The sequence below is a fragment of the Vanellus vanellus genome (assembly GCF_965231255.1).
Source record: "Vanellus vanellus genome assembly, chromosome: 6".
NCBI classification, from domain to species: Eukaryota; Metazoa; Chordata; class Aves; order Charadriiformes; family Charadriidae; genus Vanellus; species Vanellus vanellus.
The window spans coordinates 59,140,067-59,158,216 of record NC_138911.1 but is presented as its reverse complement, the minus strand read 5'-3'; the positions used below and the strand labels follow the sequence as shown (position 1 = coordinate 59,158,216).

Below are 18,150 nucleotides of genomic sequence, written 5' to 3'. Positions count from 1 at the left end.
TGGAGCTGGGTGCATGTGCCCTGCAGTTGAAGGATGAGGTCCTTTCTGTGCACGAAGCACAAACTGCTAGTGCTTTTTGGTGGTGAAGATTCAAACCCTTAACCTGTTTTAGTAATTCATATACTAATCCAAAAAAGCAAGGGCCCTGATGTTGTCTTTGGATCGCCTATATTACTTTCCAGTCTGAGACAGCAGTCGAGCCTCCTATTTCTATTTAATTCTGCTTCTCTGGGTTTTTTTCCTTCTGCCTCATCTTCAGAGATCAATTATAAGCCATGCATTAGCAGCTCTTGTAGCTGAAAACCTGTTTTGGGGGAAGGGATATTATGCTCTGCATTTGATTCACACTGAACACGAGATGCACGTGAAAGTCTGAAACTACAGGTTCAGGCATTCTTGTTACCCCGTTGCAGCTGCAGGTTATAAAATGACTGCAGTAGTCTATTGTAGTTATAAAATGCCCAAGTTATTTTATAATGAGCCCTGGCAGAAACATTGTCAAAAGGCAGTAAAAAGTTTATCCAGAACACGTGTCACTTGGACCTGGCGTATACTGCACAGTTAACTTTACGTAAAGCCAGGCAGTGTGAGGAGGAGACATTTGACATAGAAGACGTATGCAGGACTTATCCGCGCTTACGGGAAGGGAGGGTTTATAGTATGAGCATTATCCAGAAAGAGATTTACGTCACATTTGTTCCAGTTAGCGGTAGTAGGTCGTAAGAGTCTTAGCGTGAATCATTTAGGCGAAAACTATTGCTTTATCACATACAAACAGTAGATTTAATATATAAGAAAATCATTAGATCAAGCAGTTTTTACAATTTAATTGGCTGTGACGTTCCAGTCTGAAAGGGGAATATAGTAAGTTAAAGCAAATACTCAAAATTCTGTATCCCTGCCTGGTAGTCAGTTTTGCCCCCCTGTAAAACCAACTTAAAACCAAACCAAAACAAAAAATCCCCAGTACAGACTCAGGCTTGATCTTGCTAGAGCTTCACTGGCAATTCACTGTTGAAGCCCGGCTGAATGCTTTCATTATGGGACCAATTTTTTGAAATATAGTAAATGGTATTGAGTTCTGACTCTGATTACACAGATGTGTATCAGACTTGTTGATGCTTTTGTAATTTTCTCCATTCCCTCTTCTGTGAATCTGTTCTTAATACTTATATTTAGACATCATATCTGATTACTTTCTGTTACAGCTCTATCCAGCCTTCTAGTTTTCTTTTACCATTGCAGTGCAGTCCTGGGATTGATCTATTTTTCTCTAGATTTTTATATTGCCATGTTTTTCTTGCCTGTCACCAGGCATATATTTTGCATGAGTTACAAAGTGACAGTACCTAACTTGGCTTTTTTGGATCCCTGGACAAAGGTCGATGTCCAGAGAATGGAAATATTCAGGAAACTGGAAACATTATGGCTTAGTTTTTGGCTTTGCACTTCAAACATGTAAAGAGCTTGTTACAGTTGTAATTGTCCTTTAGATGGTAATGGCCTGGCAGTGTACTGCATACCTGGAAATTTAATCTATGGCCAACTTCTCTTCAGTGTAATTTTGGACTTGTCTGACTTGTTTAAACCTGTGCAGATGTTTCCTGCCATCTGGTCGCGGCAGAGGACCTGTGTGCTGGGGATCGAGGACGGGGCAGGGGATGCCACTGCTCTGCCCAGCACACCTCCACAGCTCGAGGATGTCAGATCACCTCCGTCTATTCCTGCCTTCTCCCCCAGCCTTTGGCCACCCTAACTGGGAACACCTCACGCTGTCACTGCTTGTTGTGGCCCTGCCAACCGCAGCTGCGTGTGTGGATGCTGCCAGCCAAAGCGCAGCGTGTCTAGCTCTGCTCCCATGTCCTCAGGACGGGTGCTGAGACCTGGTACCGAAAAAACTCTCCCATCCATGATGCAGGCACCGACCGATGTGAAGCACTGAGACATCGGTGATTCCTGCATGTGCAAAACACCTGGTGTGACATTTTCAAGCATTGTCCTTGCTGTGCTCTTACTGGTACCAATTTTCATGTGGCTTTGAGAAGGGGAAGAGGGAAGGTGTCCTTTAGAGCAGTTTAGGAAATCCTTCCTTTGAGGATTAGCTGGATTCCAGAGGGTTAATGGCTTTTGTCCCCCAAACCTTTTCTTAGAAAATTAAAACAAACATTAATCTCTGGATGTGGAGGCTTATGACATTTTAAATATTCAGTGCAGTCAGTAACACTTTATAGTGATAAGGTTGTGATTTCTGTGTTTGATCGTGAATGATTTATGAAAATTTAGTAAACGGTGAAGCACTGTTCCCTCTCAGCTGCAGACTGGAGTCTTCTCCCTGTGCAGACTTGTGTGCTTAAAAAAGTCATGCAAAGTCGCTCCCATTCCTCTAGATATTTTCCACACGCAGTCCCCAGAAGAGCATGGGTTGAGATGAGGGAGATACATGAAGTATTTAGTACAAACAAAGCCCCCTTATCTTATTCCTGCCCCTTCAGCAGCTGTAAGCGACACAAGCCAAAACCTTGGTGTGACAAACTGGAGTACCCAGGAGGGTCCCTTTACTTGTCTTTAGTTTTCCTGCCTCAGGGCAAATGGCTCAAACCTGACAAATTTCCTCATACCTGAGCCCTCCTCATCAGCTGAGAGATGTAGCGCGCTCAGGGAGAGCTGAACACGGTTGTGCTGGAAAATGCTTGCACTTCGGATGGTGCAAGTAGTCCTTGACATGAATCCTAAGCTTGGAAGAACTTGTTTTGTGCTTTTTCAGCTTCTCGCCATGCAGCAAAACGGATGTTACCTCTGTGTTTAAGACTACTAATTGGGTAATTGAAGACTTAATGAAAAAGATACAGGTTGTGTTCTGCACTAGTCTTCCGATAATTTTATCTTGCACGTCTGTCTTCACTTTTTCCCCCTTTACAAGAACAAATGCCTTCTCCTTGGCTTCCGTTCATTCTTTCACACACGCACAGAACTGAGAATAAAACTTCCAAATTTACCCAGAAATTACAGTTTCAGTTTTCAAAAGCGGGGATGGCAATTTACAGACATCCAACGTAGATATGTTGGTTTAGAAAGTATCATAACCATCTGCTATCTGAAATGCCAGGTTTGATTTGGATATTTCAAGCTAGATGCCATGTCCACAATCATTGGTCTCTTTTAGAAATGTAGGTTTCTAAGTTCTTGTAGAAATAAAAAAGTGATGAAAAAAACATGCATTTTATACATTGCTCATATTTGCTCATATTTTTGTTACATGGGAATAGCTTTTACGGGAATTGACCTCTCAGAAGATGAATAGAGTGTTCACACAGAAACAAAACCCTGTCTGGTTAACAGATTCCAGTCAGTTCTTACAAATCTGTTACACTTTGTAAAATTCACTGGAGTTTCATGTTAACTCTACAGATTTCATCTTTAGCTTTAGATTATGCCATCATTTAGACTATGCGTTAGCCGAGGTACGAGTGATTAGAAACAGGTTGCTGCTTCTGCCTTCTTTTTTCAATATTTTGCTTAAACATGGGATTTTCTTTGTTTTGAAGTCATTTTGACTGTAATTTTGAGTCTGAGACAACAGCGCACGTGACAGAGGGTTATGGTTGTTTTCCTGGCAGAACACGTGGGAGTATTCAAACACCAATGTTAGCCTGCCAGTGGCTGCTGGTAGGGTTTCCTTCTCTTGCTGGCCATCATGCCACTGGCCCCTGTGCACAGCAGCCCCTTGGCGTGCCAATTTGTGAGCCCTGTGTACCGGCTCCAGAGTTTCTGGTAGGTTTCTTAGTCTGTAAATTGCTAAGTCCATAGTAAGCACTGCTTATTATTAGCGCTTTGCATCAGTTCACGTAACTCAGAAGTTCACATGTCATGTTTGGCTCTTTCCCAGTCTGCATTGTTTTCCCCACGTCATATACTTTCCATGGATGGTATAGGTCAAGATCACACGTTTGTTGCTTCAATTTGTTGATGCTCAAGTACGTGCTTATGTTGCTGGCGTATCATTTTTTGTGCCGGTCTTGACCACTAGCAGTGCTTGGTCACCGCCTTTTTGCCTGCATCACTAAATCCCCTGAGACTTCTGTCTTACAGTGTGAAGAGTTTTGCAGAGGGTTATTCAAAGTTTCCAGTTAGGCTTCTAGTGTGAGTACCTTTGCTAGAATGAAGTTAATCTGCATGAATATTCTTCTGTGTCTCAGCCTCAGCTCTCTTAGGTGAGCTCTATAAAAGTATTTTTTTGTGTAGCAGTCTATGGTAAGGCATTAGTCAGCCACTCCATGAGGCTGATAATAGTATTAATCTTTAAAGAACAGACCTACAAAAGAGCTGGGTGCACTTTCTTCTTGTTGATTTTGCTGGGAACTGGGAATTCAGCACTCAACCTTTGGGAATGAGTCCAGATGAAACTCCAGACAGCCTTTCATGGACTAGTCCAGCACTGCTTGTCTGGTAGCGTTTTCTTTTGCTTGATACCTAATAACTGATTGCCTCAGTTCTCATGAGAAAAAACTCTGTTTGGGCTGTCAGTGTATGAGAAAATTGAGGGTGTGTATGTAACTGGGGAGGCCCTATTACCATGTCTGCATACCTAAAGTTGTAAAACATGATCTATGGTAGCACAAAATTTAAAATTTGGTGGCATCCCAGGAAGTGCTTAATTGCGTTTGTGCTTCATTACAAGGCTATCTCCTTTTCTGGAATTTATTTTAGCTAATTAGTTCGAAATGTCAGAGTAGTATTTCAGATGACAGAAACATCATATATTATCATACATGAAGCAATTAACTCTTTTTGACAAATATTTATTGTGGTGTCGTCTTTAATTAAATCTTCAGTTCTCCTAGACATAGAGCAGGTTCTTCCGAAAAGGAGGCCTTCCCAGCACTGTCAATGAGCATTTGACTGATGGGGCTTAATTGAACTTGGTACTGAAAGACTTGGTGGCCTAAGCATGAAGATATCGTCATGACACAATTTCACAATACAGATGTCTAGTATTTTGGCAAAATCCCAAAACAATCGCCTCCCCCCCCCCCCCCCCCCCCCCAAAATCTGTCTCAGATAGCGTAGATTCATTATGCTGGAGAACATGCTTCCACTGGAAACAGTTTGCAGGAGAAAAAAATGCCATGCACTTGTGCTGCTAAGATAAATAATGCTGAAAAGCACGGCTGTATATATGTTTTAAAAAATCAATTTTTTTTTTTTATTTAGTTCTTGGGGTTATTCATGTGGAAACATGTTACAAATGTGACTGTTTGGTTAGTTCCTCTTAAACAGATAGGTCTTGTAGATGATGTGGCACTGAGAAATAATTCCTGACAGTTATAACTGAACCAGATAAACAGTTCTGCCAGCTCCCAAATAACACTGTAAAACAAAAGGGTTCTGCTTATCGTTTTCCATTTCTTCATGCCTGTCAAACTATTTAACTGTGCATTACCCATCACAAAGGGTCTCTGTGTTATTCTGCTCGTCTGCTGCAGTCATGGTTTTTACCTTCTCTGTTGCGGGACCTACTGCAGCACTCTTGTCCAGCTTTCTCTCTCCTCCGGCGCTGTTGATCTTCATCTTTGCTCTCGCAAAGACACTCTTTGGAAGTGCTGCATGAGATTTCTCCCTGTCACGGCCATTCAGCAAGTGTATTAACCCGTATATATGTTTTTATTTTTTTTCAGGCAGAAACAGCACCGGAAAGTGGCCGGGATGGTCCCAATGTTCAGATCAGCTCAGGGCAGAACAACTCGGACCCCATGGGAGCAGGCGGCTCGGCAGCCTCCCAGAGCTTGGTTGCTCCAACCGGGGTCTCGGCAGGTACCTCAGCTGCAGCTTCGTTCTTCATAAGGTAGTTTTTCACCTTTCTGGTTTCTGTAACTGCTCATGGGCCTTCAAATGGTTGTGAAATGCTGTTGAGTCTTTGCTCTATGGGTAGAATGTGTAGCATTTGGTGCTGGTTGCTGAGAGGTGCAGTTGGTCACCTGGTCATGACTGTGGCTTTCCGTTGCCACTGGGGAGCAGGGATGTGATGGTGATGCTCTATTTTTCTCTCTGGAGACCTGAGTAGGAACTCTATTGACCAAAACCAGAGAAAATGTGTGTTGGTCTTTGTCTAGTCCTTACGGGCCTTTTCCACCTGTAGAAAGTCTGTTATTCTCTAGGTTTCCTCGGAGTAGAAGCTGAAGTAACAGGTTTTTTTTCGACTCAGATCTAAATAAAAAAAAGTTAAACTTTTATTCAGTAGCATGGCCTATGCGTCCAAATAAAAGTCTTTCCATAGGTGGGAGCAACAGTTAAAACAGTTTAAGACATTCTTTTTTTAGCAGTAGCCCAGAACAATCTTTTTTTTCCCATTCTTGGGTCTTATAACAAAAATGATATGTTAGTTTTATTTGTGAAATGTTTGTTGTAATTAGCAATGTTGATTAAATGCAATACGCTGTCAAGCAGATGGTATTTAAAACAACAAAATTCAGGGCTTTGTACTTGCATTCCAAACTCCTTTTTTAATTCAGAACTGAACATGTTTTGAGACAATATTGAAAAACGTATGTCTGCGAATGGCATTAAAGTCAAATTTACGCAGAGTGAGGATCCTTCTTGTCATGTAATCATGATAGTAATTGTATTGTTTCCTTTTCCTTGAGCTTTAAAATGTTTTGCACCATTAAAAAAATGATGTTTACTATAAGTTACAGTCTGACCTCAGAAGGAGCTCAACTTCCCACGTCCTGTTTTTTTTTCAGAAGAACTTAGTACAATGAGTCTTAAGCATTATATGCCTATATATCACAGTCTGTCTGTTCACAAGAGGTTGGGAAATGACTGCCCCAGGAGTGGTGTGTGTAAGTTGGTGTTTTCTGTCTGTGCTAAGTGCTGCAGGTTTAAAGTCAACAAAGAGAAATGGTTGCCTACAGAAGATGATTTGTTTCATTTTAAGATAGGTGTCTGAAATCAGTGGGAGTGGAGAGGAAAGGTAAGGGGGAAAGCTCAGACATCTATTTTCTTGTTTAGTTACCTAAATAAGGACAGATGAATCCTCTCCAAAGTACCTAGACTGCACAGCAGCATAGCTTTCATTACTGTATTTCATATTGTGAGTATGAACAGTCTGATTTAGCGTAATCTACTTTGGATTTATTTCAGTGTGGATCTGTATGTCATAAGCAAATGTAAAGAGTGTCACTTTCCCTGGGGAATCCAGAAAATAAAAAAAAACCAAAAACCCAACTTTGGAATTGAGAGAAAGAAATCAGTGACTAATAATCTGAAATAAGATCCAAAATCTTTTCTCCCACTGATGTTTCTGTCACTGGTCAGCAACGCTCGGTTCTGGTTTTATTGTAAAGCGACAGATCCTAACTAATGATTGTCGTTGGCTTGATTCAAAGATTCTTGAAGTCAACAGCAAGACTGCAAATGACATCATTGTACGTTGGATCAGGCCCTAATTGCTTCTCATGAATCTGTCTTTGCCTTGAGTGAATCAGAGTTTTATAGCTTCAGAAGCGATGTGCTAGCTAAAACATTTTAAAACCCATTAGTACATTGCTTATTCCCTACCCATGTTTCCTCTGTTCAAAATTGATTCTCTTCAATATTTTAACCAAAGAACAGGGCTGGTTGAATTTTTTTTTTTTTTTTTCACAGAGCACTTACGTTTCTTATTTTGTGGTTGTTGTTGGAGAGAGAGACTTAAGTGAGAAATAAATTTTTTCCTTTAACAATTATCAGTTATCTGAATTAGTTTTGTAGCATTTTCATGATCTTTCATCACATTGCTGATTAATGTATTTCAGCATTCATTTCTCAGTATTCCAGAGCCTGTCTAAGAATCTTGCGTTCCCTAAAAGCAAGCATTCAAGAAACAAGTTCAGATATGACTGTGATTAAGAGTACAAATTGAAAATCTCCCAAAGGCTGGGGCAGGGAGATCGATTATTGATCCCTGGCAATCATAAATATGTTGAGCGGGTCCTCAGGTGGGTGCTGTTGCATGGTCCTGGCCAGGCTGCTCCACCACCATCAACATTAACCTCAGGAGAGGCTCCCTTTCCCGCTGTTCCTTCTTCTCTTCCAACTCCTTCCAACGTGGGGACCTTACGGATCAAAGTTTCCATGCTGAGACTTCCTCCTACCCTCAAGCCATGCAGTCCTCAGTAGGAGGGGAGAGGAAGAGGAGGAAGTCTTCAAGGATAAGTGAGACAGATGCTGGCAGAAGCTGGGGTGGAAGCAGCTTATCCAGGGACCACAAGTATTGGGATATCAACTGTGTTGGCTGTTTTTGTTCAGCATGGGTGGGATATCGGGCTTCTTTGCTTCAGCCTTTCCAGTCCTGTCTCCTCCGGCCTCGAGCATATTGAGAAAGAAGGTCATCCCTGCCTTGAATCCTTTGCAGCAGCATCCACTTCTCTGTCCTTTGTCTCTCTCTTCAGTTAATTGTCTCTCAGCAAGCACCTAGAGACGAAAGAGGAGTCATAGTGTTACACTTTAGTCCCCATTCATTGGATTTGCTGATTCTTTCCTTACCATGTTTCTCTCCTCAGCCACTTAAATTGTGAACTTCATAGCAGGGCCAATGTGTTACTTGCGTTATGCAGAGCCTGGCACGTTTTGTTCCTTGTTCTCTACTGGAATAAATGCAATTAATATGTTGATAATTACACATACAATTTTTTTTTCCTGAATCATTGCCTTCTCTTTGACCAAATCTACTGAGTACCTTCATCTTTTTACAAGAGCCCGTTTGTAAAAGGGGCTGTGTTTGGGACTTTAGCTTGGGAAAAGGGCTGTTTTGGCATAGAAATAAAGTAGCTAGGCAAAAATATGTATGTACTTTAACATTCAGTGTATTGGGGTGCAGGGTTAGTTACTTTGGAAGACAAAGCCTTCATAGGGTGCTTGTGGAAACTGCATCTGTGATTTCCTTAGCAGCAACAACACCAGATACAGATTTTTTTTTTCATATGCATAAAGGATTCCAGTCTTGTTCCTCATGAAGCAGAATCAGCTGTGTTTGTACAGGTCCTAGCACAATTAGCTTTTGGGCTGTGGCATGGTTTCCTGGCAGCAAATAAATGTCTTTTTCACATTAAAACTAGAGTCTCTGGTGAAATAACACCCTTTGACTTTTGCTTGTGGGCTGCTTGTGCTTGAGAAGGGAGGAGGTTTGTGCAGGTTTTTTTGGTTGGTTGGTTTGTTTTTCACTCCAGTTTGTTTCTTGGTGAGAGTCATAGCTTTGCATTTGTAAGGTCACAAACTCAAAAGACCGTACAGAGAGTTCATGTCCTCACCTCGAAAGTAATAACCAAGAGCTGCAGCAAAATGTTTACCTGGCGATAAGAGGTACCCATGGTTAAAATTAGTATCTTTAAGATAGTCTTTGCAGTGAATGCATTGATTTTGTTAAGCGTATGTGCAGCCCAAATCTGCATATTCATCCAAAGCTCTTTCTCATTTGAATGTCATATTTAATTTCTTCAAGCTTAATTATGTTCTGCTTTTCAAAAAAAAAAAAGTATTTTATTCATTACCTAGAAATGCAGAGTGTCTAGCATGGAAGTGCTAAGTATTCAAAATCAAAGCCAAATATTAGAGCCAGCAGACAGAAGCGTATTAAGAAATTAAATCAGTTTTAAGCTTTTTTTCCTCACTCTGATCTGTCATAGAAGGAGGAAAGCTTTGATTAACATCTGACTGTGTCACACAAACGAATTGCCAGACATTACTCAATGGTCATGCTACTGAAGGACCAGAGGATTTAGCAGAAAATGCAGCTTCTCAGTAGGTCACTGACAAAATAAGAAAGCCAGAGCAAAAAGTGCACCTCATGGGCATGGATGGCTGTGAAGAGGCTCACGGTTTACCCTTAAAATGCAGGAGGAGAAGTTTAATCTTGCATTCTTCAGATTTAAGAGGAATGCAGCTGGGCTTTGTCCCTTAGTGTGGAATGAGTCATGCCTTGTGTAGTGCTCCACACTTTATACACATTTCCAGGTGTGGTTTTTTTTTTTTTTTTTTTTTTGTTTTTAATGTATAAGGAACCTGAACAAACTTTATATTATTGAGTGAAAATATGTGAGATAGTTGTAGGACCCTTCTGTGGGCTATGCTTGCAACTAAGTAAATATTGGCTTATTGTGGTATAAAGCTGTATAAGCTGTTGGGTTTTTTGTCAGCTGGAGACCTGGGGAAGAGAGGAAATGATGTTTCCAAGAACAGGCAGGAGGAGGGCAGCGAAGAGGAGGAGGAGAATGGGCATGCACTTGCGAAGAGGTTAACGGGCTGTCTGCCAAAAAAGAAAATACCATTCCCTTGGGAGGACAATCAGGGCCCCCAGAGAAATCGAAGCCGTCACCATTAAGGTGACCTTTCTGCCCGTTGGTGGCTGGTGATAGTGGTGGCAGGCACTGCCTGTGCTGCTGGGTGGGAGTACGGTGTTTCGGTGACAGAGTGGGGTGGTTGTCTGGCCTCGGTGCGCAAGGACGAGCTGGAAGGAAGGTTTGAGCAGTGACAGGGCAGCTAGGAGGAACCAAAGCTGTTTAGAAGAAATAATGATGTATAAAACCAAGCACGCCTGAGCAATGTTGAGTAGAAGGCAAACTGTGTTAAGCCTCCCTTCTTAAATTTTAATCTTGCTTGATGTTGGGTTATTTTCACATCTTTTCAAATGGGTTTGGTGACAGGGTTGTACTTGCTGCCATGGTACTGCTGCCTTTGCAGCAGGGAAATTGCTGTATAGTTTTGCAGCTACTTTCCCTTGCATCCGCCTGCTTTTGTTTGACAAGTTAGTCTTCCAAACGTAGCACTCACCATGCACTCAATCGTTTTCAGGTTTCTAAATTATTTGCAGTGTTGCTGGGCTTTGCTAGATTAAAACCATTTAAGTTAATAAATCTGGAGAATCACAGTGGTGAATCACACCCACTATCTTTCCACTGTCGTCATATTCCTGCATGTTTGGGGAAGCTGTGTCAATTTAGACATGACATTAAACATTACACATGATATGCTTTTTGCAAGCAGCTTTTCTTAACAAGATATAACATAATCTCTGAGTAATGTAATTGAACATCTTAAGAGTTAAAATAAGCATAGTCGTCTTTTTCCAGATTCAGGATATTCCATCATATTTTAATGCCTGTGAGTTGTGGATTAAAGAATCTAATTATTCACTAATGAGCAGTAATGGTACATATAAACTAAGGGTCACTATCCTATTACAGGCACCTGATGGTTCACTGATAAGCATTTGGTCATTAGATTGACCATAAAATATAGTCAATAATTGAGGTTACTCATAGAGCAGACACCTTATCAGCTTTAGGCATGGTGGGACAGCTTGTCAGTACTCTGTGTACTGATTGTGCTGTGACTGAGCATATGATTAGGGTATTGAAGCAGTCTGTATCTAATGAAACTGCAGGAAAGGCATAGCAATATTAGCACAACCACTAAATGACTAATGTGTTTTTGTTCCAAGCCTCAGACACTTCAATTAGTTCCAATAAACTCTGATCTAGTGTAGCGGTAGGCAGAGAATTCAGATATTTTGTGTACAAGCTTTCATTAGACTAGTCAAAATTTGTAACGTTTCGGGGACAGATAGAGTCTGTGTGGCTTTGAATGAAAAATGATGGAAATAATAAAGGCTGTCATTACCATTTTTAGTTCATTTTTTTCAGTTTTACTTTTGCAATTTGAGATATAAAATACTTTCTGAGACAATGCCTAGTGCCTGATGTAAAAGATGAAACTGACAGTAGCAAATTAGATGTCTACATATTCTGCTTTAAGATCCATTCATGCAGTTTATATAGGCTTGTGCATATAGATCTAAACTTAGTATGTGTTCCTTAGCATTTTGTACCATATGGAACATTAGTCAAATAGTCTGGTTCTTGAAGGCTTTTGTAGAGATATTGATTTTATTGTGCTTCAAACTGTTGCTGAGAAAATAACCTCAGAACCTATTCTTTTATGATTTTTTTTTTCCATGAGGATGCCTTAACTTTTATAAATTATTGAATATGGTGAAGGATGCAAAATGCCTTTTGTCTTTCTGAACTGCTGTTCAGGCTTCTGTGATGCGACCTTGGAAAGTAACCATAGAAACATGTTGAAAGCATCAACCAAAAATCAGTAGTTCGGTTTGACAGTGATGCAAATTCTGTGAAAGAAGATTATGATGTATTAGGAACACTTGAGGCATATATTACTGCTAACCTGTTAAACCTGATTATTCCATGACTATCAGTACTTTCAGAATTTAATTCAGGGGAAAAAAAGCACAAAAAAAAAGAAACATACTTTTTTTTTTTAAGTTGCCATGTTTAAGATGTTTATAGCTAAATCACTTCAGCCTGTCATTCTCTGTCATGTTAAAAGCAAGAATTATATTTCTGCTAAGCTCATAATGTAGTTCACAAGTTCTCTGTATTTAATAGCTGTAAACTTTTGCCCTGTACCCTGCTGTGATGCACTGGTGTCCCGGCTTTGTGCAGAGCTGGCACAATTTAAATCCCTTTGACAGATAAAGTGGATAACTAGGTTATGAATAAGTAGTAGTTCACCAAAAGGTGAAGAAAATGTGTGACTCATTGGATCCTGAGTTAGACCTTTTTGTGCTGACCTGTGGCAGTGAAGCTAGTCTGTGAAGTTGAAACAGAAGCGCTTACTATAGTTACGGGTAACCGTAGTAAATTCTTGGTGAATGACAGGTCAAGGGAAGAAGCGGAGTCAGTTGCTAAAGCTTTCTCATTAAGCTCAGCCCACGCCCAAGAAATCCTACATTGAGGTGATGTGGGAAAATTAAATTTGAACGAATTACTGAGGAAAGTGGGGTACCAGCTCTTCCCAATTAAGACTGCCTTGCTGGCAGATATATCCAAACCCCATGCGTGGTTTGTCCCTACTTCGCTGTGTTGCAGCAGTATCACAGGAGCTGAGGGTCTTTTCACGGATGTGATGGCTTGCTGGCATTAACACAGCTCAACAGCCGCTTGGTGCCTCAACCCCTCTTCGTTAAATGCCCTGCAGTGCCCCAATTTTTATTGCTACCATTTGATCACTGTTGCAAACTGGTCCGGAAGGGTGGCTGAGCAACCTGTGGCTTGGGGGAGAGCTACAGATGTGTAGATGGAGCAGAGCATCCAGCTGTTTCAGGGGGAGCCAGCTATATAATTAGCCTTTTCCCCTTAATGAATCTGTCTTCTGAATCTAGTGGGTTGGAGCAGGCTGGTCGCTGCAGAGGGTCATCCCCACTGCATGGTGCCGGAGAAGGAGGTGCCTTCCCGGTCCCCTTTCCCCTCTGCGTGGAGCAGGAAAGCCCTCATATGGATGTGCAAATGGAGACGGAGGGGGTGCCACCGGATGGCTTGCCTCGTCTTGCAGGTGCCGTGCCGCGGCTGCTGGAATGTGGTTGCTAGCTGTCCCCGGAGAGTAAACATGACCCGTGTGTAGCACGGTGCTATGCGTGGACAGGAGACAGGGCAGGGTGTGCAGCATTGTGCAGTATCTTGTGTCGTCTTAGGGCAGCTTTAGCTTTCCCAGTTGCTGTGGCAGCATAATACTGCCTATAATTAAGGACAAACAAACCCGTGTATACTTTAGGTATATCCCATTTCGCATTAGCCCGTAAGGAGGATAAATTAGAAGATAAGCCTGAATTTAGTAGGCTTTGTTCTGGGAGACAGAAATGACTCTCAGGACAGCATGTTTAAGAGCAGAACATCATTACTGGTATCATTGCTAATACTGCATCATACATTTACACAGTGCTTTATCAGCAAATGGTAAGCCAGGCTCCCCGCTATGAAGAGCTCATCCGTGATGACGACGAGACTGATGGGGTAAGCGGAGATGAGACACAGAGCTGTAGTTCAGCAAACGGGAGGAGGTAAATAAATTAGAGTAGCTGAGAGGAGAGGGAAGGCAGAGTTTTGAACATTGGCACTGCCGAATTACAACGCTGCTGAAAACACAAAAAACGTTCCAAAGGCCAACAGATCTGTGATCGGGATATGGCTATTTGATTAGAGGGGGGAGGCAGTGAATGATGAGCCAAGGTGGAGAGCCTGTGATGAGGATTTGAGAGTGCCTTGAAGGGAATTGGCTGAGAAAGTGAGGGTGGTGGTGACCAGATGAATCAGCATTGGGCATTTAGGAGGCATTGCCTGGGAAAATGAATCTCCCCAGTGTAGAGGGTTAGGGATCAGGGTATGAACTAAGGCGAGATCATGCAAGGCATCAGTATCAAGGAGATGTTTGGAAGGAGAAGTCTTTACCTGGATAGCACAGGCCACGGGGGTTGTGTGGGAGCAGGTTGGGCTAGGCTGGAGGTGGCAAAGTGAAGCAAGGAAGGAGCTCGGTGCCAACCAGATTGGCAGGGAATATGAAAAGGAGGAGACAGTTGAAGACAGGAAAAAAAAAAAAGAAACAGATTTAGTGATGTGGGAACTTCATGGTGAGATTGGTATTTTGGAGAGGATATTCTAGGCCTTTACTCCAGTTTTATAGCAAAAGCAGAACTGGGGCACAATAAAGCACTTGCAGTGTTTCCTGCTGACCGGGTGTCCAAAGATCTTTACCATGTGAGGCTGTCTCTGGGGAGGGCTAATTGTTGTCAGCTCCTGAGTGCTATGATGGATAATATAGGAGGTTCTGGAGCACCAGAGGCAGCCACCCCTGGGAGACATGGTGACTTTTTGGACTGGCTCTAGGTGGATCAGCGCAGACTGCTGTTGCAGCAGTTGGGTCTTGGATTGGCTCTATATTCTGAGACATTCATGGTACCCAGGAGGAAGAGCAAAGCAGAATGATTTAAAACAGATGTGGTCACAAATAGGTTGGAAGGGAGAATCTGTGCCTTCAGAGCCACCCAAGTTTGAATTTGTGGGGGTAAGCGATGGTCAGTGGAAGGGATTTTAAGATAGGGAAAAATCTGAAGTATTTATGGATAATCTTGACTGGAGTCATGCAAATTATTTCTTCTTACTTTGTTCTCCCTCTGATCTTCTACTTTACTGAACTTAATACTTTGTCCCTTAATTTAATGATTTTTCATATGAGCCTTTCTGTATTTTCTTGTTCATCCATAGCTGAATGCACCTGATTATTCTGTTTTCCTGAACATATGCTAGTCTTTTTTTCCCTTTGGCTTCTTCCCTTCTTTCTGCCTTTCCTAGCTTGTTAAGAGGAGCACTTCTCCCGCCTCCCCCTGACCCCAGCCCTCCCAGTCTGCCTGCTTTTTTGGTTCCTGGACTCCTGAACACCAGTGTTTGCTCTGACTCAGTTATTTGGGGCTTCTCAGCTTGGTGGCAGTGGCAGCTGCACTGGTGGTTTTGCTGCAGTGGGAATGGAGCATTCCATAGGTAAAATGATAATGGTGACTTTCCTGTGGGGATGTAATTTGACAGTTTGCACCTGTTTTGCAACTTTATTAGTGACTTTCAGGCTCTTCCAATAACTTATTTAACTATTTTAATACTTCATTAAGACAGACAGTCTTAGCAGGCAAAACAGTGAAATCGGACTGATAGTTAATTGAACATTTAGTTCTCATGGCTGACTTGCGGTCACTCTAACACTCAGTTTACTGGGTGCAGGATGTAGTTTGCGGGGCAGATGGACTTTCAAGTGACACTGTCTCTTTTCTGAGCTAGGCTGCTTTGCTTGCTCGTGCTCATGGCAAAATAAGACATCCCACATTATCATTTATAACAGAAATGAAATGTCAAGCCAAAATAATGCGCCAGCACTATAGCTGCAGTGCTTTATCAACTGCAGGATTACTCTGAAGGTACTTTAAAATTCTCTATGAAATAGCAGTGAATTTTGGCTTTCTAAAACTTCCCTCATCCTTCCTGCTGGAGGATGGAAGATGTTTCTTTTGGCAGGACGTTTCAAAGAGCTTATCCATTACCTCACTCATCATCAGTTAGTGCTGCTTTGCCGGTCGTCACAGAGTAATGCTCAGGGTTGCTTTCTGCTTTGTTGGGCTTTTTGTGTCCTCAGTGGTGGAGCTCACTTATTAAGAAGCACTGCCCTATGGAGTTTTTACTGGGAGGAAATGACTCAGTGGAAGTTAATCAGCATAAAATTAATCTAATCTAAATGTTATTAGTGAAGCTAGTTGGAGTCCAGGGCAAGCTTCAGATTGTTCTTTGATAGTGTGTCTTGAGCAGGTCTTCAGGAGTTACTTATTCCTGCTGAAATTTGAAATTATCATCTTTGGGTCAGAAGTAGTCAAATCTCTCCGTCTGCAGTGATGGAAGAACACATATCTCACATTTTCCTGCTAAGTGCTATTTCAAATGGTGCTGCAGTTTCGGCCTATTATACCTCTGAGGAGTATCGTTTCAGAACTGATGTCAATTAAATAAATCACAGGAATGCTGGGCTATAAGAAGCCCACGTGTCAGTCCGCTGTTTAAAAATACTCATTATGTGGGCATACGACTTCTGTACTTGGGTGATTTCCACTGCATCGTTTAATGCTGTCAGTGACCATTTAGCTCACTAGCAGTAGGAATAAGTAAATACCCCTCCCGAGAAGTTATTTGTTTGGCAGTATAGGTGTCAAGCCTTTGACTAAGCATCTGAAATAAAACCCAGCTGAAGCAGGAACAGATCCTCTGTGGATTTTCTAGATGTGCACTAAAATGTGGAACTGAGGGAGTTGGAGGTGATGGGAAATGTGTGCCTGGGGGATGGTGCATTGGGGCAGGGGAAGGTAACTTGAAAACATAACCCACCCCAGAGCTTTTGCGGTAGAAGAGCCTTTACAGTCACAAATGCTAACTTGTGTTCAGACTGCTATATGTGACTGGGAATGTGAAAATACTGGATATCCCCCTCGTTCTGTTCCCCTCTTTCCTGTCTGACGTTTGCCCAGACCTTGTGCTTCAGAGGAACCCCTCGTTAGCCACGTCCTGTATTTTATCTCTCATCCTTTCCAATCACAAACGTGCCCGTTTCTTCCCTGGAGCAGCCTGAATGAGCAGAATGCTTTTGCTTTTCATACCAGATTGTTTTTGATGAATAACATGGAGTGTAATATCCTTTGTAACAAAAATAATTTATTGCCTAGTAAGTCATTTTGATGCTGGCTTCTTTCTGTATACCTGGAGCTGATATTGCAGGGCAAAATTTTAAGTGATCTATTTAAGTAATTACCTTAATAATGAAGGGCTAGTTAGCACCATTGTTTCTGTTTCATTACTTTGTAGTTTTAAAAATGTCTTTATTACTTTTTCTGCATAGAATACAAATGAGACTAGAGTTTTATTTTCCTCAACCCGACTGTTTCATGAGTCTGTGTGTCGCTGCAAACAAGTCCAACTTTTTTGCCTAAGGAGCATGCTTAGATTGATGTGTTCTGCCTGCTTTAGCTCAGTTAGTTCATGAAACAGAGCGAGGAAATATTGCTGGTGTTCAGGTAGCTGGATTTTTCGATACGAAGCTATCTGTGCTGTGTGCAGCCTGGGAACTGACATATTTCTATATTAGGTGTTGACAGTCTTGCTTACATAAAGATTAACCTACACAGGTTTTCAGCAGTTCGTCATATGGTACAATTGTAAACAGCGAGTAGGGAAAGTATGGCAATATGTTCATCTGCTCTTGCTTTGTTTAACATCATTAGTGAACAGAGCTGGAAATGGTATGTGGCAGGCTGCGGTGACTAGCTGTTATTCTGGTACATATATGTGTGTGTGTGTGTGTGTGTGCACGCGCGTATACATATATATATATATAAGTCCATTCCTGAACCGTAGTCCTGGCTGCTGAAGCAATGTTCTTTGGCCAGAAAAGTGTCTTAAATCTGCAAACTGAGGAGGATATGGAGCTGACATCACTCACGACAATTCTGTAGCAGTGACCTCAGAAACCACTGGTTTGGGAGAGCTAAATGGCTGGAGTGTAACAGTCAACGCTCTTGCAGATCTGCCCTTTGGTGTTTCTTAAACCCGGAGAAAAATTACAGAGAACAGCTGTGAAAATTCCTTCTTGGATTCCTGCATGCGAATAGCTTGAATGCTTGAAAGTAGGCTTGTTTGGTTGCTTCTGTTTAAAGAATAATGTATAGCTGAGAGGAGGGATCAGCTCTTGGGTCTGTACAGCATGAGGAAGCTCTTCTGATGTCAGGGGTACCCT

The 18,150-nt window shown here is 41.9% G+C and overlaps 1 protein-coding gene across 1 annotated transcript in view; it reads left to right on the top strand.

Moving 5' to 3' along the window:
• KIF26A (kinesin family member 26A) overlaps positions 1-18,150 on the top strand; it is a gene marked incomplete at its 5' end in the record, with an annotated part of 106,154 nt that overhangs the window by 46,750 nt on the left and 41,254 nt on the right. Inside the window, one exon of the mRNA XM_082484939.1 lies at positions 5,676-5,842. Coding sequence (XP_082341065.1) covers positions 5,676-5,842 — 167 coding nt within the window. The remainder of the gene's footprint in view (positions 1-5,675; positions 5,843-18,150) is intronic.